Source organism: Prionailurus bengalensis, chromosome E2, assembly GCF_016509475.1.
Source record: "Prionailurus bengalensis isolate Pbe53 chromosome E2, Fcat_Pben_1.1_paternal_pri, whole genome shotgun sequence".
NCBI classification, from domain to species: Eukaryota; Metazoa; Chordata; class Mammalia; order Carnivora; family Felidae; genus Prionailurus; species Prionailurus bengalensis.
In genome coordinates, this window is record NC_057352.1 from 43,986,725 (window position 1) to 44,010,783 (window position 24,059).

Sequence of the window (24,059 nt, forward strand, 5' to 3'; positions counted from 1 at the left end):
ATACAATATTTACAGAGTAGTGTAACCATCGCTACAGTCAATATGAAAACATTTTCATCAGTACAGAAAGAAACCCAATATCCACTAGAAGTTACTTCCCATTTTCCCCAAACCTCTTCTTTTTGTTGTTTATTAAATTAATATTTATTTTTATTTGAATATAGTTGACACCCAATGTTACATTAGTTTCAGATGTACAACATAATGATTCAGTATCTGTACATTATGCTATGCTTACCACAGTTGTTTATTTTTAAAAGCTTTTTCCTCCACCTTTTGTTAATGTCAGATGTGGGTTTTCTTCTTTGGAGCTCTGACCTTACTTATCTTGATTCAGTAAGTGGAGTGAGAGAGTTGACTGAGTGATGTACTTCAAAGGATGTTTCAATTTATTAGGAAATACTTCAGAGTTAAAAAAAATAATATACCCATCTTAAATTTTAAAAAGGGAAAGATAAGGTTATTAGCAGGTAGTGAGTTCTTGCTAAATATTAGTCATTATATTAGGTTGCTTGTCTTCAAATTGTCTTGTGTGTTTTAGTTGATGTTGATACTCTCCTCTTGACAATTTTATAGAAAAAAAGGCTGCCTTAGAAAACTGAGGTTAAATAACTCGTCCAAGTTTGCACAGCTTTGGAATGGCAGAGCCAGGGTTTAAACCTAGAGAGTTTTGTTGTTTAGTACATGTAAAACTTTACTGAATGTGTTCACTAACCACATTTTAAAAGTTCTGCCATTATGAGGTTTACTTTAATAATCTATCATAAGTTAAAAGCTGTGATGAGTTATTTTCTAATTGAGGTAAAGGATCCAGTGGGATCACGTGGCTCTTGCAACCTGGTTTGCTATATTAAAAGATACAAATTCTTGATGGTATGACAGTGGAGCAAAAAGCTACTGTTAATCATAAAAATTTCTTTATCGAAAAGTTCTGGGATTCTACCAGGAGACTGAGGTCTTAGGTTAAATGATATGACTAAGAGCTCATAGAATCTAGGTCTCCTGAGTTGAGTCTGTAATTCTTTTAATTAGTAAACTTAGTAGTGTGTGTGCTTATAACTAAAACCCTTTCAAAGACTTTGTTCTATCCTTTATTCCATTTTGACTTGCAGACCCCAGATGAGGCTGAATTTACGTGATTATATCATTTGATAGTTCTATGAATGTTTTTTAGAATTATGGATATTATTTCTTTTATAGAAGCATTTGTTTTCAGATGGTTTCTGATTCTCATTTTAGAAAATGGAAACAAGAAGAGAAAAAAATTACATATATAACCACAAATATAAATATGTAATAATTACATGTATCTGTGGAAATAACCAGGTAACTTTTTAAAAAAACACACGTCGGGGCGCCTGGCTGGCTTAGTCAGTAGAGCTTGCGACTTTTGATCTTGAGGTTGTGAGTTCGAACCCCACGTTGGGCGTAGAGGTTACTTAAAAAAAATTAAAATTGTTGGTGCTGGCAAAGAAGTGGTTTGAATGTAAATAAAACATACATACCATTCTCTTAGTGGAGCTAATGGTGCACATTTTATGTCCTACTTTTTTCTCTCAAGATTATTATTTACTTTCTCATCCAGTAATTTATACATCTAAATTTTCTAATTTCTTGTTTTGTTGATTTTTTTCTTTTTCTTTTTCTGTTCTTTTTTGTTTTTGTTTTTGTTTTGCTTTCCCCCCATAGATCTTGAGCCAGATGATTGTGCATCCATTTACATCTTTAATGTAGATCCACCTCCATCTACTTTAAACTCACCACTTTGCTTACCACATCATGGATTACCGTCTCACTCTTCTGTTTTGTCACCATCGTTTCAGCTCCAAGGTCACAAAAACTATGAAGGAACTTGTGAGATTCCTGAATCTAAATACAGCCCTTTAAGTGGTCCCAAACCCTTTGAGTGTCCAAGTATTCAAATTACATCCATCTCTCCTAACTGTCATCAAGAAATAGATACTCATGAAGATGACCTACACATAAATGATCCAGAAAGGGAATATTTGGAAAGGCCTTCTAGAGATCATCTCTATCTTCCTCTTGAGCCATCCTACCGGGAGTCTTCCCTTAGTCCTAGTCCTGCCAGCAGCATCTCTTCTAGGAGCTGGTTCTCAGATGCATCTTCTTGCGAATCTCTTTCACACATTTATGATGATGTGGATTCGGAATTGAATGAAGCTGCCGCCCGATTTACTCTTGGATCCCCTCTGACTTCTCCTGGTGGCTCACCAGGAGGTTGCCCTGGAGAAGAGTCCTGGCATCAACAATATGGACTTGGACACTCCTTGTCACCCAGGCAATCTCCTTGCCACTCTCCTAGATCTAGTGTTACTGATGAGAATTGGCTGAGCCCCAGGCCAGCCTCAGGACCCTCATCAAGGCCTACTTCCCCCTGTGGGAAACGACGGCACTCCAGTGCTGAGGTTTGTTATGCTGGGTCCCTTTCACCCCATCATTCACCTGTTCCTTCTCCTGGTCACTCCCCCAGGGGAAGTGTAACAGAAGATACCTGGCTTAATGCTTCTGTCCAGGGTGGATCAGGCCTTGGCCCTGCACTTTTTCCATTTCAGTACTGTGTAGAGACTGATATCCCTCTGAAAACAAGGAAGACTTCTGAAGATCAAGCTACCATACTACCAGGAAAATTAGAGCTCTGTTCAGATGACCAAGGGAATTTATCACCATCCCGGGAGACTTCAGTAGATGATGGCCTTGGATCTCAGTATCCTTTAAAGAAAGATTCATCTGGTGACCAATTTCTTTCAGTTCCTTCACCTTTTACCTGGAGCAAACCAAAACCTGGCCACACCCCAATATTTCGGTGAGTCGATGGAAATGGCTGCTGGTCATTTTTCATGCTTATGTGTTACTGGTGGCATGTGACTGCATTATATATATGGAATGGTTTGATGCCCCCCCTTTTTTTCTAGTGTCTTCCAGACAAATCAATTAAAGTCTGCATTTATTTTCCCTTTAGTCTTAAAAGAGGCTTCAGATAGGCTAGGCTTATCATTTTAAAAGTATATAGATAATGAATTGTAGATAATAATAAATTATATTGAAGATTCCCTAGAAAGAATTTTCTTATTTAAAAAGCTTTTTGTAAAACATTGATTACAGTATGAGTTAAATTACAAAAAAAATACTAATTGGGAACATGTGTTTTATATTTTTAAGACCTTATTATACAAATGAAATTTGTTTATTGTGGCAAGTTCTTTTCATAATTTATTTTTTATCTTTTGATTTTATAAGTTTGACTTTTTTATTGTAGAGAAATTTTAACATTTTATGTATTTAAATTTGTCTTCTGCATGGGTTTTGGATTTTGTGTTATATTTGAAAGCCTTACCCCAGTCTAAAATAATTACAAATAACAATCTAACTTGCACATGTTTTTAATAAAATTTTTATGTATACATTAGCTTTATAATGTATATAATACATATTAATTATATTTATATGTACATGCATATATTATATATTAATAATTGTATATATATGAATATATATTTGAATTTTGAGTCTAGCTAGGAGCTGGAGTAGAGAACAGTTTAAAAGTAAGTAAGAGTGTAAGAGCAAGTAAGTAATTCTAGTAACTGGAGTAAGAACAGCATGACTCATTCCAAATGACTTCTCAGTTGTCATAATCCTGTTTTATAGAATCAATCTAGTCTATATAATTGTTTAGAAGAGAACTTTTTTTAAAATGCTTTTTCAGTGGTATGAGTGTTTATTTCTGGATCCAGATCTTTAGAAAAATATGTGGAATTATGGTATTGAAGGTATCTTTGAGCCTATCATTCTGCTTTTGAAAAGTATCTTAATCTTTGTAGGGGTTTGCTTAAGTCTGCAGAACAAGTGTAGAAACTAGCTGAGAGTTGAAGTTGAGTTGTTTCAGACTAATAAAAATTAATACCTTTGAGCTTCATAATAAAGCTAGGCTGAGGACATTGAGAGAGGCAATTTAGGAATGTTAGCAGTGAATGAATGAAGCAATGTAGGAATGGTAGCATTTCATTGGTGGAAGAGACCTTAAAAGTCCAATTTCACCAGTCACTAAGAAGATTTTTTTTTTAATATTTATTTTTTGGGAGAGCGCAAACAGGGGAGAGGCAGAGAGAGGGGGACATAGGATCTGAAGCAGGCTTTGCGCTGACAGGCTGACAGCAGTGAACCCAATGTAGGGCTCGAATTCCTGAAGGAGATCATGACCTGAGCCAAAGTTGGACACTCAAGCAAATGAGCTACCCAGGTGCCCTAAAAGATGTTTTTAATATGAATTATTGTAGGTTGGGTCCTTTAATATTTGACCTACAGACATATAAGTTGTTTCTTTTTTAAATCCTGTATTTTCACTGTTAATATATCTAAATGAGGGGTGGTTGGGTGGCTCAGTCAGTTAGGCATCTGACTTTGGCTCATATCATGGTCTCATAGCTCGTGAGTTCGAGCCCTGCATCTGGCTCTGTGCTGCCAGCTCGGAGCCTGGAGCCTGCTTCAGATTCTGTGTCTCCCTCTTTCTGCCCTTCCCCCCGCACACACACACTCCCTCTCTCTCTCTCTCTCTCCAAAAATAAATAAACATTTAAAATATATATATACATAAATATCTAAATGAACCTATATCCCTTTAAGCTGTTTAAATTATCTTATTGATCAATTGATGTTTTCTCTTAAAATTGACATTTAGAATCTGCAATGATAGACCTTATAGTTTTTCAGCCAAATGTGTAGTGAAATTAAATTGTACCTCAAATTGCAGTATACTGCTGCCTATAAGCAGTGTACAGTATTTCAGAGAAACAAGAATAAGAAGGAAGTGGGTAAGCAACAGGTATAATAGACTAACTTCTATAGCTACACACCAGGGATGGAGACATATATACTGAGATACAGGAGTATTTGGATCCTTAGACACTGATAGTACATATACAGAAATGGACATTTTTGCTCAAAAGTTAAATTATTCTTTTGGTTGTTTTTTATAATTAGGTACACATAGTTGAAAATCATTTAGTTTTGCAAAATGTTAGAATTTGTCCTTTTTAAAAAATACAGGAAACCAAAATGTAAATGAAATGGATTTGAGTTAAAGAATTATTTCGTAAGTACCCATCATATCCAGTGTTATAACTTATTAAGTAAAATTTTATTTTGGAATACTCTGCTTCAGAGATCACAGGAGGAAAAAAATGTTGGTTGCTGGCAAAGAAGGGATTTAAATCCTTGCTTGGCAGTAATAGCATGGTGAAATGCATTTTTTGTGTGTTTCGTTTATAGCACATCTTCATTACCTCCACTAGACTGGCCTTTACCAACTCATTTTGGACAATGTGAACTGAAAATAGAAGTGCAACCTAAAACTCATCATCGAGCCCATTATGAAACTGAAGGTAGCCGAGGAGCAGTAAAAGCATCTACTGGGGGACATCCTGTTGTCAAGGTATGAGTTGGGACTTATTTTGGAGATATCATACATTTTTTAATGATAAAGTCTGTTCATTTAGGTACTGCTGAGCACAAAAAGAAAATTCAAAGCTTAAAACTTCTGTTGAGGTTTTATGTTTTTGTTCATATGGCACTTCTGCATTGAGGTTATTTTTTTTGCTAAGTTGAAACATATTCTTTTGCTTGTGGACTGACTCTCCAGCTGAGAGGAAAGATTGTAGTGGTCAAACAGTTGTTTTTCTTATTAAAAAACCCCAAATAACAAAAAACAACTGTATTATAAACATAATACATGCTCGTTTAAAATCGAAGTAATACTGGGGCATCTGGGTGGCTCAGTCAGTTGAGCTTCCAACTTCAGGTCAGGTCATGATCTCTCAGTTCGTGGGTTCAAGCCCCACGTCAGGCTCTGTGCTGACAGCTCAAAGCCTGGAGCCTGCTTCAGATTCTGTGTCTCCCTCTGTCTCTGCCCTTCCCCAGCTCATGCTCTGTCTTTCTCTCTCAGAAATAAATAAACATTAAAAAAAATTTTTTTTAATCCAAATCCAAGTAATACCAAAAATAAAGCAATAAATTACCCCAAATACAAACCCCTCAGAAATAAGCAATTGTTAATATTTGATTAACATTCCAGATAATTCTCTGTGTATATTTAGTGTAAGTCTGAATGGATGGCTAGAAAATAGATTGAATTTTTTTATGGATAGCATTATACTGAACATCTTTGTGATGAAAATGTTTAATTTATTTTTATTTGAATTTATTAGGAAAAACTAACATGAAATCATAAAAATATGTAATAGTTGAGCATGTGAAATATACTTAATAGGTAAATTTTGAATCGTAATAGTTGAATGTTAACTTTAATATTTGAATGAAATATTTATAAAATGAAACAGAAGTAAAAAGTAAGAACTTATACTGAATCTTAGATATTGTTCTTCCCGCTCAGAGATCCTAAGAAGATCTAAGGTTAAAGATACTAAATTATTGAGAAACTGAATCACTGTTTTAGATGGTTTGAATTTTGACTCCCTGCTTTGAAAAATGAGATGATTGTCTTAAACTTCTCCTGCTCTACCCAGGTTCTACCTCCTGAATTTTGTTGCTTCTGTTATTTTCCCTTGCAGATCTACAGCCATCTTCCCACCCTTGTACCCTTCCACACTCCATTGTTTAGCTTTAGTCCTATGTCTAGTTGGATTCAGTGATTACTACTAATTTTTACATGTTTTATTGTTAAATGTTTTGTTTAAGGAGGGCTTTGGATTCTGTATTTGTTGGGTTCTTTCATGTTTGAGAATGTTTGTTGGCTTAAATACCCAAACATCAGAATGGCCTGTGTATAATAATCTCGACTCACCTATTTTCTCTCTCAGGACTTGTCTTAACAGCATTGTGTATTGAGGACGAATTAGTTTTATCTGAAGTGAATTTGAACAATACAGGTTATGAACTATCATTTCCTGTATCAGCCATGATTTATGATTTATCATTATTATCTAAACAATATTTAATAGTTCTTGACAAAGCTTTACATTTTAGGTGGGTTTTTAAATGACTTGTAGCGGGGCGCCTGGGTGGCTTGGTTGGTTAAGCGTCCGACTTCGGCTCAGGTCATGATCTCACGGTCCATGAGTTCAAGCCCCGCGTCGGGCTCTGTGCTGACAGCTCAGAGCCTGGAGCCTGTTTCACATTCTGTGTCTCCCTCTCTCTCTGCCCCTCCCCTGTTCATGTTCTGTCTCTCTCTGTCTCAAAAAATAAATACACGTTAAAAAAAAAAAAAAAAGTGCCCTGCACAGCACGGGGCACATAGTAGATAACTTGTAGCAAGAAATAGCAGTTACAGAAAGAGATCAGGTTTGTGGTTACCAGTGAGGGAACTGGATCAAGGTGGTCAGAAGGTACAAACTTCCAGTTATAAATAAGTACGGAGGATGTAGTATACAACATAATGATTACAGTTAACACTGCTATATAGTATATTTGAAAATTGCTAAGAGTAGATCCTGAAAGTTCTCATCACAAGGAAAACAACCTTTTTTTTCCTCTATCTCTGTCAGTTTTTGGTAAGTATATGAGGCGATGGATGTTAGCTAAATTTATCATAGTAATCAGTTCACAACATAAAAATCAAGTTATTTATATACCTTAAATTTATGTACTATTTTATGTCAATTGTCATAAGAATTCTCTCATTTGTTTTTTTTAATTTTTTAAATTTATTTTAATGTTTATTTTTGAGAGAGAGTGAAAGCATGCATGAGTGGGTGTGGGATAGAGAGAGAGGGAGACACAGGATCTGAAGCAGGCTCCAGGCACTGAGCTGTCAGGGCAGAACCTGATGCAGGGCTCGAACCCATGAACCACAAGATCATGACCTGAGCGAAGTCAGATGCTCAACTGACTGAGCCACCTAGGCATGCCCTACCGTTTGTTCTTAGAGTCACATTTTGCTCTTAAATGAGAGCTTATTTCAGTTTTATTAAGGAAGAAGATTGCTTCATTTACTGTATCTTTGAGTTTTCTTACCAGGAAAGAAATTATTTACAAGTCCTTAAGTGAACAAAAATTTTTTGAGAGTCCAAGTGGTTTGTTGCCACAGTATTCCTTTAATTATAAACTGGTTCTCTGAGGTGCCTGGGTGACTCAGTTGGTTAAGAAGCCAATCTTGATTTCGGCTCAGGTCATGATCTCATGGTTCATCAGATCTAGCCCTGTGTCAGGCTCTGTGCTGACAGTGTGGAGTCTGCTTGGAATTTTCCCTCTCTCACTCTCTCTGCCCCTCCCCTGCTTGTATGGTTGCTCTCTCTCTCTCTCTCTCTCAAAATACATAAATAAACATTTAAAAGAAGAATTAAAAAAATAAAAAATAAAAACTGGTTCTCTTTTGGGGCTCCTGCTGGCTCCATGGAGCGTGCAACTCTGTCTCAGGGTCGTAAATTCGAGCCCCAGATTGGGGTGTAGAGATTACTTAAAAAACCAAACTGGTTCTCTTCTTAGGAGGAGACTAGCACTTCTGGTATTATTATCGTTGCTTTATATTGTCCTTGTGAGTGACTTTTTTTTTTTTATATAACTTCTTACCTGAAGAATTATATCATTACACTTGAAATTACTGACTTAACCAGAGTATGTCTGGATGCTGATGGTTCTTTATCAGTCTTTCCAAGTACCTATGATACTCCCTTTCAATCTGAGATTATATCTTCCTTTGTACAAGAAAATCTTTATTATGTATCTGTATACCTTTCCTGTCCATTTGTTTTGTCCTTTACTTCAGGGACTCCAATTACTAGTCAAATGTCAACTTGTCTTTGTTTATCCCCCATGTCTTTGTGTTTTTTCCTCTGGTTATTTTAATGTCTTACTATTTAGTGTGTGTGTGTGTGTGTGTGTTTAAAGCTCTGCTCTGATGTTTTTGATTTCTTCATCACTTGCTGTTTCTAATTTAGCTTCTAATTTTTTTTACGTTTATTTTTGAGAGAGACAGAGAGAGACAAAGTGTGAGCAGGGGAGGGGCAGACAAAGAGGGAGACACAGAATCTGAAACAGACTCCAGGCTCTGAGCGGTAAGCACAGAGCCTGATGTGCAGCTTGAACCCACAAACCGTGAGATCATGACCTAAGCTGAAGTTGGATGCTCAACCGACTGAGCCACCCAGGCGCTTCTCTATTTAGCTTTTAGATCTGCAGTTGTGTCTTGAACTTTAATTTGATTCTTTAGGTCCATTTTCCACTCATTTGATATTTTATCATTATATTTTATCTCATGATTTATTGAATTTATATTCTTTATTTATATTTATATAAATATATTTATAAAAAAGAATTTATATATATATTTTTTAATGTTTATTTTTGAGAGAGAGTGTGAGAGAGAGTGTGAGCAGGGGAGGAGCAGAGGGAGGTGGGGGACAGAGCATCCGAAGCAGGCTCTGCGCTGACAGCAGCTAGCCCGATGAGAGCTTGAACTCACAAATCATGAGATCGTGACCTGAGCTGAAGTCAGACACTCAACGGACTGAACCCCTACTGAATTTACATTCTTAGATTTTTTAGTGTGGAACATTCACTGGTAATCAATTTCTGGGTTTTGTCTTTGTGTGTATGTTTTTTTTTGAGGGGGAGGTTTTGTTTTCATTTTTATTTCATTAGTCAAATGTCTTATATAATTTGTTCCATTTTTCATTAAATAAAAACAAGAACAAAAACTGTATACTATGATTGCCTAATTGTCATGCCTTTTCTCCTCCATTTTGTTTGAGAGCTTTGGTCTGTAGCCTGAGGAGATTGGGGTAAAGAGGTACAGAGTTACTTTAGGGTAGGCCTTGTTGGGTTTGGCTCAAGAGAGTGAACAATATCATGTATTATGGCCCACTCCCAGAACTCTGGTGTGTATCATATTTTCATGAGCTGTGCTTATTCCCCTGATACAGCACAGAGTCCTGGAAGATGGTCAGCACTCCTGACCTTTTCTGCCCTGCCAGAAGCCCTGGAGCATAATGTAGTATCTTTTATTCTTGAGGAAAAGTTTTTCCTTGACTTTTTTCAGAGCTACCTACTTAGAACTTTGATTTACTTTGCTGTCAATTAGCATGAGTTAGTGTTTTCTATTTTGTTTTCTCATTTTATTACTTTTATACCATTAATGTAATTATTTTATTTTATTATTTTTATTATTTTTTAAAATTTATTTTTAGGGAGAGAGTGAGAGAGTATGTGCCCACAAGTTGGGGGAGGGGCAGAGAGAGACAGAGGGAGTGAGAATCCCAAGCAGGCTCCACCCCAGTGCGGACCCCAACTTGGGGCTCAATCTCAATACCATGAGATCATGACCTGAGCAGAAACCTGGAGTTGGATGCTTAACTGACTGAGCCACCTAGGTGTCCCAATTTATTTATTTATTTATTTATTTAGTTAGTTAGTTAGTTAGTTAGTTTATACTTACTAATTTTATTTACTGCTGTTGCTTTTCCTGGTGGATGAGGTATGAATTAGTTAGTAGTTGTGCCATATAAATCTTAATCCTCTGTTTCACATTCCTCGTACCACCACCACACACACATACATTTTGGTTATTTTGTTAGCTATTGAGTAAAGAAGATTGTGATACTACTTCATTCCATTGTCTTTATGCAAAATCAGATAATCAGAGAAATCATTTTCCTCATAATCAGAGACAAATAAGCATTACATGATGAGAACAGGTCATCTCAAATTAGAAATGAAACTGATGCCTAACTCTATATACTCTACCACACTTGCAGGGTTGTGTGCTTTGTAGGGACACTCTTCATTTCTGTATGTCCACTTCTGAGACTTCATTTTTTCCATTAACAGAGGTGGCCCTTTTTCAGCAACTAAGAGGACTATTTGTAGATTTCTCTGCTATTCTGAGAATTTTGTAATGCTCGGGAAAGGACGGCATCATTTGCTATTCCAGACTGGTCTGAGCATCACACATAAGAGTGGCATGCTTGGTTCTCAAGACAAAAAAAAAAAAAAAAAGCCTTGATTTTGCTGAGTAGTGGCTTATTTTCTTTTAAACATTTTGTTGCTAAGGACACATCATTAAAGTACACAAGTCTTAACATGTACAGCTCAGTGAATTTTTAATATACACATACCCATATAACTACCACAAAGGTTAAGATATAGAGTATTTTAAGCACCCTGAAGACTCCCTTGTGCCCTTCCCAGTTTGTAACCCCCAGCCAAAGTTAATCATGCTTCTGAACTTCTTCTCATCATAGATTTGTCTTTTTATTCTTGAATTTCATATAAATGGGATCATATAGAATATCCTATTTTCTGTCTGGCTTCTTTTATTCAACATTATGACTGTGAGGTTCATCCATTTGCGGCAGGTAGTTTTTCTTTTTCTTTGCTGTGCAGTACTCTATTGTATTAATTTGCTATAATTTCTTCATCTGTCCTCCTATTCATAGACACTTGGTTTGTGTCCAGTTTTGGACTATTTTGAATAAAGCTGCTGGACTGTTTTGAATAAACCTATGTTCTTTTTTCTCTTTTTTAACACATCTCTTTTTTTTTTTATTTTAATTCCACTGTAGTTAACATATGGTGTTACATTAGTTTTAGATGTACTACACCTATCTTTTGATAGACAGGGCATTCACTTGTTTTGGTAATATGTCCGTTGAGTGGAATCGCTGGTATTGCAAAGTACCCATACCAGTTTTTACTTCTGACCAGTCATAATATGGAGGTTTCAGTTACTCCACATCTTCACTGGTACCAACACTTGGTTGCTGGTATTTTTTAACTATTTCAGTAGGGTTGTAGAAGAATCACACTGGTTTTAATTTGTGGTTTCCTGATGACCAGTGATGTTGAACATCTTTTCACGTTTGTTTTCAGACATTTGGCTGTCCTCTTCTGTGAAATGTCGGTTCACATTTCTTGACCAGTTTTTAAATTGTCTTTTTCTTTTTGATTTGTAGGTTTTTGTTTTGTTGTTTTTTTTTTTTTTTTAGTGTTTTGAATGTAAGTTTTTTTTCAGGTATATGCATTGCAAATATAATTTCTTCTCATTGTCTTTTGCTTGCTTTTTCACTGTTTTGTTTTGTTTTTCTTTTTTGTTGTTTGTTTTGAGAGGGAGCTTAAGTAGGGGAGAGATAGAGGGAGAGATAGAGGGAGAGGGAGAAAGAGAATTTTAAGCAGGCTCCATGCCCAGGGTGAGGCTCTGTCTCACCACTTTGATATCATGATCTGAGCTGAAATCAAGAGTTGAACGCTTAGCTCACTGAGCCACCCAGGCGCCCATTGATGTGTGTTTTGATGAATGGAAGTTTTTAATTCTAATGAAGTCCAAATTATTTGTATTCTTTTTCCTGAATAGTGCTTTTATATCCTGTTCAAGAACCTTTGCTTACATACCAAGGTTATGAAGGCAGTCAGTCTCTTGTGTTTTATTCTGGAAGCTTTATTGCTTTACCTTTTATATTTAGGTCTATGGTCTTTCTCAAATTATTTCTTGTGTATGGACTAAAGAGGTAAGGATTAAGCCCCCCCTTTTTTATCGATAAAAGTTGACTCAGTACCATAATTGAAAGCCCATCATTTTTCTCTTGTGCTGCATTGGTGCCTTTGTCATAAATCAGGTGACTATATACTGTGGCACTCTTTCTTAACTCTTCATTCCATGCCACTGGACTATTTGGTCTATGTTAGTACATCATTACAATGCCTTAATTACAATGGCTTTACCATAAATCTTATGATTTGGTAGTGTGAGTCTTCTTTTAAGATTCTTCTGACTATTCTAGGTCCTTTGCATTTTTGTATGAATTTAGAGTCAGCTTGTCACTCTCCATCCCCCCTTAAAAAAAAACAAACCCATGGGGATTTTGGTTAGGATTACCTTGAAAGTATAGGTCAGTTTGGAAAGAACTGACCTCTTAATAGTATTGATGCTTCCAGTCCATGGATATAGTTTATCCCTTCACTTATTTAGGTATTATTTAATTCCTCTCCACAGTGTTTTATAGTTTTCCAGGTAGAAATCTTTCACATCTTTTGTTATTTCCAGTTTCAGTGTTTTTAATGCTATTATTGTATTTTTTATTTTATTTACGTTTTTGTTTCTAGAATATAGAAATGTAATTGATTTTTTTTTATATTGACTTTATATTTCTTGACCTAACAGTTTATTTTAGCTTCTTTTGGGTTTTCTAAATAGTTGGGTCATCTTTGAATAATAACCGTTTTACCTCTTTATAATTTTTATACCTTTTTTCCCTAAAACTTTTATTGTGGTGAAATAACACTTAACATAAAATTTATCATGTTAATTATTTTTACATGTATGGTTTAGTAGTATCAAATACATTCATAATGTTGTATAACTTTGACCACCATCCATTTCCATAGCTCTTTTCATCTTATAAAACTGAAACTCTATACCCTTCTTTTTTGTCCCCTTAGCTCCCAGAAACCACCATTCTTCTATTGTCTCTACGATGATGTTGACTACTCTAAGTACTTTATATTAGTAGAATCATACAGTATTTGCTTCTGTGACTGGCTTATTTCACTTAGTAATAGCCTCAAGGTTCATCCATGTTGTAGCATATAACAGAATTTCTTTCCTCTTTAAGGCTACATAATATTTCATTGTATACACATTTTGCTTGTCCATTCATCCACCAATAGACATATGAGTTGCTTCCACATTTCAGTTGTTGTGAATAACATTGCTATGAACATGGATATGCAAATATCTTTTTGAGACCCTGCATTCAATTCTTTTCAGTATATACCCAGAAGTAGAATTGCTGGATCATATGGTAATTCTACTTTTAATTATTTATTTATTTTTTATTAAAAAAAAATTTTTTTTTGAGAGAGAGAGCATTAGTAGGGGAGGGAGCAGAGGGAGGGAGAGAAAGAATCTTAAGTAGGGTCCACACTCAACATGGAGCCTGATGCAGGGCTCTATCCCACACCCTGGGATCATGACCTGAACTGAAATCAAGAGTGGGATGCCCACCTGAGCCACCAAGGTGCCCCTCTACTTTTAATTTTTAACCACCATTCCCACCAACAGTGTACAAGGGTCCCAGTTTTTCTTCGTCCTTGCCAATGCTTGTTTTCTGTTTTTTTGATAGCAGCCATCCTAGTGAGTGTGAAATGGTGTCTCATTATTGTGATTTGCATTTTCCTTCTGGTTATTGAGTTTGAGCATTTTTTAGATTTATTGACCATTTGTATAACTTCTTTGGGAAAATGTCTTTTCAAATTTTTGCCCATTTTTTGAAATAGGTGGTGTGTTTTTCTGTTGTTGAGTTTTAGGAGTTCTCTCTTTCTCTCTTCCTCTGTGTATGTATATGTGTATAAAAACACATGTTTGTGTGTGTGTGTGTGTGTGTACACACACACACACACACACACACACATATATGTAGTTTATACTTACGTAATTAAAATTTTTAAATGTTTATTTTTGAGGGGCGCCTGGGTGGCGCAGTCGGTTAAGCGTCCGACTTCAGCCAGGTCACGATCTCGCGGTCCGTGAGTTCGAGCCCCGCGTCAGGCTCTGGGCTGATGGCTCGGAGCCTGGAGCCTGTTTCTGATTCTGTGTCTCCCTCTCTCTCTGTCCCTCCCCCGTTCATGCTCTGTCTCTCTCTGTCCCAAAAATAAATAAAAAACGTTGAAAAAAACCAAAAAAACCACACACACACACAAAAAAAATGTTTATTTTTGAGAGAGAGAGAGAGACAGGGTTTGGTGGGGGGTTGTGGAGGAGCAGAGAGGGAGGGAGACACAAAATCCGAAGCAGGCCCTAGGCTCTGAGCTGTCAGCACAGAGCTCGACGCAGGAGTCGAACCCACGAACCACAAGATCATGACCTGAGCTGAAGTCAGACGCTCAACTGACTGAGCCACCCAGGGGCCTCTATATTTATGTAATTTATATATTTATATTATTAGATGTATGATTTGCAGATATTTTCTCCCTTTTTTTGGTTCTCTTTTTACTCTGTGGATAATGTCTTTTTTTTTAATCTTTCTGGTTTTTATGATTTTTATTAAAAAAATTTTTTTAATGTTTATTTTTGAGACAGAGAAGGAGAGACAGAGCATGAGCAGGGTAGGGGTGGAGAGAGAGGGAGACACAGAATCTGAAGCAGGCTCCAGGCTCTGAGCTGTCAGCACAGACCCCGAAGGGGGCTCAAACTCACGAACCATGAGATCAAATCCTCATGAAGTTGGACACTCAGCCAACTGAGCCATCCAGGCGCCCCTTATGATTTTTACTATTAAAAAGATTTTTTATTTTTTTATTTTTTTAATTTAAAAAATTTTTTTTAAAAACATTTATTTATTTTTGAGACAGAGAGAGACAGAGCATGAACAGGGAAGGTCAGAAAGAGAGGGAGACACAGAATCTGAAACAGGCTCCAGGCTCTGAGCTGTCAGCACAGAGCCTGACGCGGGGCTCGAACTCATAGACTGCGAGATCATGACCTGAGCTGAAGTCGCCGCTTAACTGACTGAGCCACCCAGGCGCCCCTAAAAAGATTTTTTAGAGATAGAGTGGTGGAGAGGGGCAGAAGGAGAGGGGGGGAGAGAGAATCGTAAGCAGGCTCCACGCTTAGCATGGAGCCTGAGTTGGGGCTTGATTCCACGAGCATGAAATCACAGCCTGAGCCAAAATCAAGAGTTGAATGCTTAGCTGATTGAGCCACCCAGGTTCCCCTGGATAATGTTTTTAATGCCCCCAAATTCTAATTTTCTAATTCCAATTTGTCTGTTATTTTGTTGACTTTGTCTTCATATCCTAGAAAGAATTGTCAAATTCAGTGTTGTGAAGCTTTTGCCCTAGGTTTTCCTCTATGAATTTTGTAGTTTAAGTCATACATTCAGATCTTTTATCCATTCATGTTAATTTTTGATAAATGTCAAGTTAGATGTTCAGCATTATACTTATGCATGTAGATATCCAGTTGTCCCCACATCATTTGTTGAAGACTATCCTTTCTTCATTGAATGGTCTTGACACTATTGTCAAAAATTGTTTGACTATATGTGCAAGAGTTTATTTCGAAGCTCTTAATTTTATTCTGTGGCTCTATATGTCTGGCTTTATGTCAGTACCACAGTGTTTTTATTACTGTGGTTTTGTAGTAAGTTTTGAAATTTGGAATTGTGAGGCCCCGAGTTTTGTTCTTTGTTTTTGAAGATTGTTTTGGCTCTTTAGGTCCCTTAGGTTCCATATGAGTTTCAGGGTGGGTTTTTCTATCTCTGCAAAAAATGTCATTGGGATTTACTTAGGGATTGCATTAAGTCTGCAGATTGCTTTAGGTAGTATTGTCATCTTAACAGTATAAATCTTGACTCCATGAACAGGGGATGCATTTCCATTTATTTGTGTCTTTACTTTTTCAGCAGTGTTTCATAGTTTTCATTATACAAGTCTTTCACCTCCTTGATAAGCTTTTTTTTTCTTTCCAAATTTTTATTTAAATTCTAGTTAGTTAACATGCAGTGCAATATTGGTTTCAGGAATAGAATTCAGTGATTCATCACTTACATATAACACCTTAGTGCTCATCATAACAAGTGCCCTCCTGATATCCATCACCCATCTAGCCCATTCCCCACCCACCTGCCTCCATCAACCCTCAGTTTTTCTTATCTATCTTTAAGGGTTTCTTATGGTTGTTTCCCTCTTTTTTCCCCTTCTCCTTCCCTTCCCCTTCCCCTTCCCCTTCCCCTTCCCCTTCCCCAAACAAAATTCATCTGTTTTGTTTAAGTTCCACATGTGAGTGGAATATATGGTATTTGTCTTTCTCTGATTTCACTTAGCATAATATGTTGTAGCTCCATCCACATCCTTGTAAAGGGCAAGATTTCATTCTTTTTGACTGCTGAGTAATATTCCTGTGTGTGTGTGGGTGTGTGTGCGTGCATACGTGTGTGTGTACCATATCTTCTTTATCCATCCATGGACATTTGGGCTCTTTCCATAGTTTGGTTGTTGTTGATCATGCTCCTTGGTTAACTTAATTCCAAAATGTTTTATTCTTACTATTGTAAATGGAATTGTTTTCATAATTTCTTTTCTAGATTGTTCAGATTGTATATAGAAATACCAACTGATTTTTGTGTGTCGACTTTGTGTCCTGATACTCTGTTGAATTCTGTGAATAGCTGTGTGTATGTGTGTGTGTGTGTGTGTGTGTGTGTGTGTGTGTGTGTGTGTAATCATTAGGGTTTTCTTCATATAAGATCATACCATCTAAGAACAAGGGTAACTTCACTTCTTTCTTTCTAATTTGGGTGCCTTTTATTTCTTTTTCTTGCCTGATTGCTCTGGCTAGAATTTCTAGTACTGTTTTGACTAGAGCTGGTGAAAGCAGGCATACTTGGGTTGTTCCTGGTCTTCTAGGAAAAGCTCTCAGTCTTTCTCCTTTGAGTATGATGTTCATTGTGGGTTTTTCTTTTTCTTTTTCTTTTTCTTTTTTTTTAAATTTTTTAGTGTTTATTTATTTTTGAGACACAGACAGAGCATGAACGGGGGGGGGAGGGCGGTCAGAGAGAGGGCGACACAGAATCTGAAACAGGCTCCAGGCTCCGAGCTGTCAGCACAGAGCCCGACGCGGGGCTCGAACTCACAGATTGCGAGATCATGACCTGAGCCGAAGTCGGCTGCCCAACCAACTGAGCCACCCAGGCGCCCCTGTGGGTTTTTCATATATGGCTTTTATTATATTGAGCTAATTTCCTTCTGTTCTAGTTTGTTGATTGTTTTTATCATGAAAGAGTATTGGATTTTGCTAAAGTTTTTCTGAACCAATTGAGATAATCATGTGATTTCCTCGCTTCATTCTATTAATGTAGTATATTATATTGATAGATGCTTATATGTTGAACTATTCTTGCATTCCAGGAATAAATCTCACTTGGTTACTGTATATAACCCTTTTAACATGCTGATTAATTCAGTTTGCTAGTATTTTGTTGAGGTCTTTTGCATCCGTGTTCATAAGGAATATTGGTCTGTAGTTTTCTTGTTGTGTCTTTGGCTTTAGTATCAGGGTACTGTTGACCTCATGGGATGAGTTAGGGAATGTTCAGTACTCTTCAGTTTATTTGAAAATATTGAGAAAGATTGGTATTAGTTCTTTAATGTTTGGTTGAATTCACTGAGTCCAGGACTTCCTTCTTGAGGTGATTTTTAACTACTGATTCAGTGTTCATACTAGTTATAGGAATTTTCAGATTGTCTATTTATTTATTTTTTTTTAAGTTTATTTATTTATTTTGAGAGAGAGTGCATGAACTGGGGGTAGAAGGCAGAGAGAATACCAAGCAGGCTCCACACTGTCAGTGCAAAGTCTGACATAGAACTTGATCCCACAAACCATGAGATCATGACCTGAGTCGAAACCAAGACTCAGATGCTTAAATGACTGAGCCACCCAGGTACCCCAGATTTTCTATTTCTTCATAGTTTAGTCTTAGAAAGTTTTGAGTTTCTAGGAATTTGTCCAGTGTGGTTATCCAATTTGTTGGTATACAAATATTTATAGTACTCTTAATCCTTTTTATTTCTGTAGAGTTTGTAGTAATGTCCTAATTTTCGTTTCTGATTTTAGTAATTTGAGTCTTCTCTCTTTTTTCTTAGTCCATCTAGTGAATGAAAGGTTTATCAACTTTGTTGATCTTTTCAAATAACCAACTTTTGGTTTCATTGATTTTCTCTAGTGTTTTTCTCTTCTCTATTTCATTTATCTCTGCTCTAATCTTTATTATTTTCTTCCTTCTGCTAGCTTTAGGTTTAGTTTGTCCTCCTTTTTCTAGTTCCTGAAGTTATAAAGTTATGAATTTACAACTAGAAATCAGATTCCCCCCCTCTTCCAACAAGGATTGCTGTTTTTTATTATTGTTTCTGTTTTTTTTTTTTTAAGTTTATTTATTTTGAGAGATAGAAAATGTACACATGCTCGCAGGGAGGAGAGGTGCAGAGAGAGGGAGAAAGAATCCCAAGCAGGCTCCGTGCTGTCAGCATAGAGCCTGATGCGAAGCTCGACCTTACGAACTGTGAGATCATGACCTGAGATGAGATCAAGAGTCGGATTCTTGGGGCGCCTGGGTGGCTCAGTCGGTTGAGCGTCTGACTTCGGCTCAGGTCATGATCTCATGGTCCGTGAGTTCCAGCCCTGCATTGGGCTCTGTGCTGATGGCTCAGAGCCTGGAGCCTGTTTCAGATTCTGTGTCTCCCTCTCTCTCTGCCCCTCCCCCATTCATGCTCTGTCTCTCTCTGTCTCAAAAATAAATAAATGTTAAAAAAAATTTAAAAAAAAAAGAGTCGGATTCTTAACCAACTGAGCCACCCGGGCACCCCTGTTTCTAGTGTTTTGATTGCTGTAGGCTGTTTCTTTACCAAGGATCAGCCTGAGGTGTAAATTTAAGATCTCTGGTCTTTTTTTTTCCTGGTCTTTTCTGAGCCTTTCCCTAAGCATGAGTGTTTAGTTTCTAATTTTCCCCAAATATGCAGTTGTTTTTTTAATATCCTAGTCTTAATATGTGTCTTCCAGAAGGGGAAAAAGAAAAATGTGGTGAATTTATAAATGGAGAGTGCAAAAATAGAAACTGAATGTTCTTTTATTATTAAATTGGTCTGGTAGATGTATGGTGTGTGTGTGTGTGTGTGTGTGTGTGTGTGTAGTCTCATTTTTTTTTTTTTTTTTTTAGTTTATGGTTAGGGACTATAGAATTATGCAGCACTGTTCTTCTTCCACATTACCAGTGGGGTTTTTTTGGGTTTTACACATTCACAATGTTTTTGTTTTGTGGGGTAAAAAATTTCTATAGTGCCTATAGAATGCATAAGCACAATTGAGAAAGAGATGCAGTTTAGTCTGAAATGAAACTAAATTGTTTACTTGTTGCCAGGAAATTAATCTTTAATAAGTTTAATATAGTTTATAAGGAGTATTTAATCAGATTATTTTTCTTTTTAATACTTATCTAAATACGGGAAAATAAAGTCCATAGTTTTTTATTGGAGTTGTATAGTGAAAATGTACGTTTTCATTCACTAGGATTGGAAGAGTCTTGCAGTTCTTAACTTCCTGAATTTTATTTTAAATGTTTTAACATATTACAGATTCTCATTATCTTTTAGAGTAAGTTTTAGAACAGATATTTTATTTTATTTATTTATTTATTTTTTTATTAAAAAATTTTTTTTTCAACGTTTATTTATTTTTTGGGACAGAGAGAGACAGAGCATGAACGGGGGAGGGGCAGAGAGAGAGGGAGACACAGAATCGGAAACAGGCTCCAGGCTCTGAGCCATCAGCCCAGAGCCTGACGCGGGGCTCGAACTCCCGGACCGCGAGATCGTGACCTGGCTGAAGTCGGACGCTTAACCGACTGCGCCACCCAGGCGCCCCTAGAACAGATATTTTAAAAGAATTTGGGGTACCTGGGTGGCTCAGTCAGTTAAGTGTCTGACTTCAGCTCCGGTCATGATGCCAGGTTCATTGTCTGGCTCTGTGCTGGCAGCTTGGATCCTGGAGCCTGCTTCAGATTCTTTGTCTCCCTCTCTCTCTGCCCCTCCCCCACTCTTACTCAGTCTCTCTCTCTCTCTCTCTCTCTCTCTCTCTCTCTCTCAAAAATAAATAAACATTAAAAATAAAATAAAAGGGGCGCTTGGGTGGCTCAGTCGGTTGAGCGTCCGACTTCGGCTCAGGTCATGATCTCATGGTCCATGAGTTTGAGCCCCGCGTCGGGCTCTGTGCTGACAGCTCGGAGCCTGGAGCCTGTTTCAGATTCTGTGTCTCCCTCTCTCTGACCCTCCCCTGTTCATGCTCTGTCTCTCTCTGTCTCAAAAATAAATAAACGCTAAAAAAAATTTAAAAATAAAATAAAATAATTTGATTTTCAAATGGACATGTATCCCCAAAGTGCTAAAAGTCAACATGCAACTTCACAACAATGCCAAATTCAGTGACATTTTTCAGATTTGTGCTGATGTTAATTGCAAAAACTTGCTTTTTTCAGTGCTTTGTAGTTTATAAAATGTTTTCTCAGAGTGTATATTTAATATTCACAAGAGTTCTTGGTAAAGGGCAAGGCAAGTACATTGTGCAGATGATTTAAGATTACACATGATATAATTGGCAGAGATCTTAAACCCAGGTCTTTTGACTCTGCTGCTCTGTTTTCTGTTTTACCATATTGCCTCTTAGACTGCAGCTATGTTATAATGTCATAGTTCTTTTTATTAAGTGCTTTCACATTCTCTCATTTAATTCTCCAGATAAGCCTTTTTAGAAACCCTGGTCTTTGACTTAAAGTCACGTGCTATTTCTACTACCTTTATATAAAGTCCTCAGTCAAAATCTTAGACTTTTGTTTACCATTATTATAGTTTAAACTCTCTTGGATTAATCATGTTACGCTAACTACTGTGACCAATACTTCCCAGTGCTCAGTGGTTGAGGACCTAAAAAAAGGAAGCTTATTTATTTTCTTTTAGATTGTCACTCATGAATTCAAGGTCTGTCCTCTTGTGATGTCATCATCTTCAACACATAGGCTCCGTGGTTCCTGAGAAAAGCAAAGGGAGTATAGGGAAGGCACATAAGATGCTTGAACCTGGAAGTTACTACCAGTTATTACAACTCACAGACCTCTGGCCAAAAGTAGTCATATGGCCCTACTTAAGTACAAGGGGACTGTGAAAAGTAGTCCCTGTGAAAAGTAGTTGTTGTTGGGAGCCTTTCCTCAGCAACAACTCTATACTGTACTATACATCACAGCTCTGTATAAATCTTTGGTGTCAGTGTCTCCTCTGCCATATCCCCTATACGGTATGGTCTTTTGATTATATTCAGGAGTTTAATAGTAGCTAAGTGACTAATATGGGTTCTTCAGTCACACTGCTTAGGTTTGAATCCTGGGCTGTACTGTGTCTTTGGCCAAGTAACTAAAATGTTGTAGATTTTTTTTTGTTTTTAAATCATTCATTGCCTAATTTATTCACCCATCTATCCTTTCGTTCACTGAATAAATATTTTTTGATTGCTCGCTACCTTACAGACAGTATTGTAGATGCTGGGGATCTAGAGATGAACAAAATAAAGTCTCTGCCCACATGGGCCTTTCTTACATTATTACTGAGAGGAGACAATGAGTAAGTAAATAAAATAATATTGTAATGTATTAGGTAAAATATTAAGAATTAGAATATGATATAAGAGGCTAATTATGGGAGGAACTTTACCTCTGGTTCCTTTTTTATAAAACAAGGATAATATCCTAAGAGCTGATATGAGGATTAAATGAAACACTGCATGGACAGAACATGGCATAGTACCTTACACATAGTAAATGCTCAGAAAATGTCAACAAATGTTGATCAGTATTCTGTGAACCCTGATGAAGAGTAAGTAGCCGAGTAAGATATCAACATTGGCATCCTAGAATTCACCTGGAATGATTAGTGTCATTTGAAAGAGTTGTGTTTGCATTCCATGGGCTAGTATTGTATCAAAATGAAAAGAGAAGGGCACTTAAGCACTAGTTGTAGAAATCTTTCTGGTATTTCAGAAAGGACAATTTCAGATGTTCTCAGTATACTTATACATTGAGAGCTAAGAAGTTTCTGAAGTATATATTTTTTGAAATTATGGAAGAACTCAAAACTGAAGCTTTTGCAAAATACCTCCTACCTTCTAGCCAACTAATAAGTTGATTTCTTTTATTTAAAATAAACAACCTTAGTAATTAATGTGATCTGCAACTATTTAATACATCCAAGACAGTCTGTTACTTAGCTGGGGATTCAATGGGGGGAGATCAGACATGTTTCCTACTCCCATGAAATTTACAGTTTGGTGAAGCTTGCAAATGAGATAACAATAAAGTATGATAAAGGTTTAAAGGATGAAATTCACATCTCTAAAAGAGGACATGGCTGAAGGGGTTGAAATGGGCACTGCTTATTTGAGGAAAGTTCCTAGCTAATTAAAAACATTAGCCAGAGAAAAGGTAGATACTAAGTAAGGAAAGGTATGAAGCAGAGGGAAGTGTTTATTTATTTTAAAGTTTATTTTGAGAGAGAGAGAACAGGAGAGAGAGAGAGAGAGCAATGGAGGGGTAGGGAGAGGGAGAGAGAATCCCAAGCACGCTCCTTGCTGTCAGAGCAGAGCCTGATGCAGGGCTTGAAGCCACGAACCGTGAGATCACGACCTGAGCCAAAACCAAGAATCAGATGCTTAACTGACTGAGCCACGGAACCTACTTAGGGAAGAGTTTAGAGCTGCACTATCCAATTCAGTAGCTACTAGCCACATTTAAATTTAAATTAACCAAAATTAAAATTTCAGTTCTGAGTTGCATCAACAGAACTTCAAGACTTGGTAGGCATGTGGCTAATGACAGACAACATTGTCTTTTTAACAAATGATGCTGGAGCAATTGCACATCCATAGGCAAGAAAATAAATTGGAACCTAAACCTCACATCTTACACAAGAATTGATTGTACATGAATCATGGATTTTTTTTCATTGTTTATTTATTTTTGAGAGAGACAGAGACAGAATGCGAGTGGGTTAGGGCAGAGAGAGAGGGAGGCACAGAATCCAAAGCAGGCTCCAGGCTCTGAGCTGTCAGCACAGAGCCTGACGCGGGGCTTGAACTCATGAGCTGTAATATCATGACCTGAGCCGAAGTCAGGCGCTCAACTGACTGAGTCACCCAGGCGCCCCTCGTGGATTTTTTTTTTTTAATGCAGATGTAGAAGATTTTTATCATTGCACAAAATTCTGTTGGGCAGTGCTAGTTTAGAAGCCAGGGAACAGAGACAGGTTCTCTTTTTCAAATATGAAAGGCGTAGAACAAGAGAGTTGCTTTGTGGTGATGGAAGAGTTCCTTATCTTTTTTTAAAAATTTTTTTTTTTTACATTTTTATTTTATTTTTGAGAGGCAGAGAGAGAGAGAGCACAAGTGGGGGAGGGGCAGAGAGAGAAGGAGACACAGAATCTGAAGCAGGCTCCAGCCTCTGAGCTATCACCATAGAGCCTGACGTGGGGCTCAAACTCACAAACTGCGAGATCATGAC

The 24,059-nt window shown here is 37.0% G+C and overlaps 1 protein-coding gene across 3 annotated transcripts in view; it reads left to right on the plus strand.

Annotated features, from left to right (window-relative positions):
* The window catches only part of NFATC3 (nuclear factor of activated T cells 3), a 139,667-nt gene that overhangs the window by 40,090 nt on the left and 75,518 nt on the right, over nucleotides 1-24,059 (plus strand). For all 3 annotated transcript variants that reach the window (XM_043600897.1, XM_043600899.1, XM_043600898.1), the window contains exons 2-3: nucleotides 1,690-2,824; nucleotides 5,287-5,449. In XM_043600897.1, the coding sequence (XP_043456832.1) occupies nucleotides 1,690-2,824; nucleotides 5,287-5,449 (1,298 nt within the window). The remainder of the gene's footprint in view (nucleotides 1-1,689; nucleotides 2,825-5,286; nucleotides 5,450-24,059) is intronic.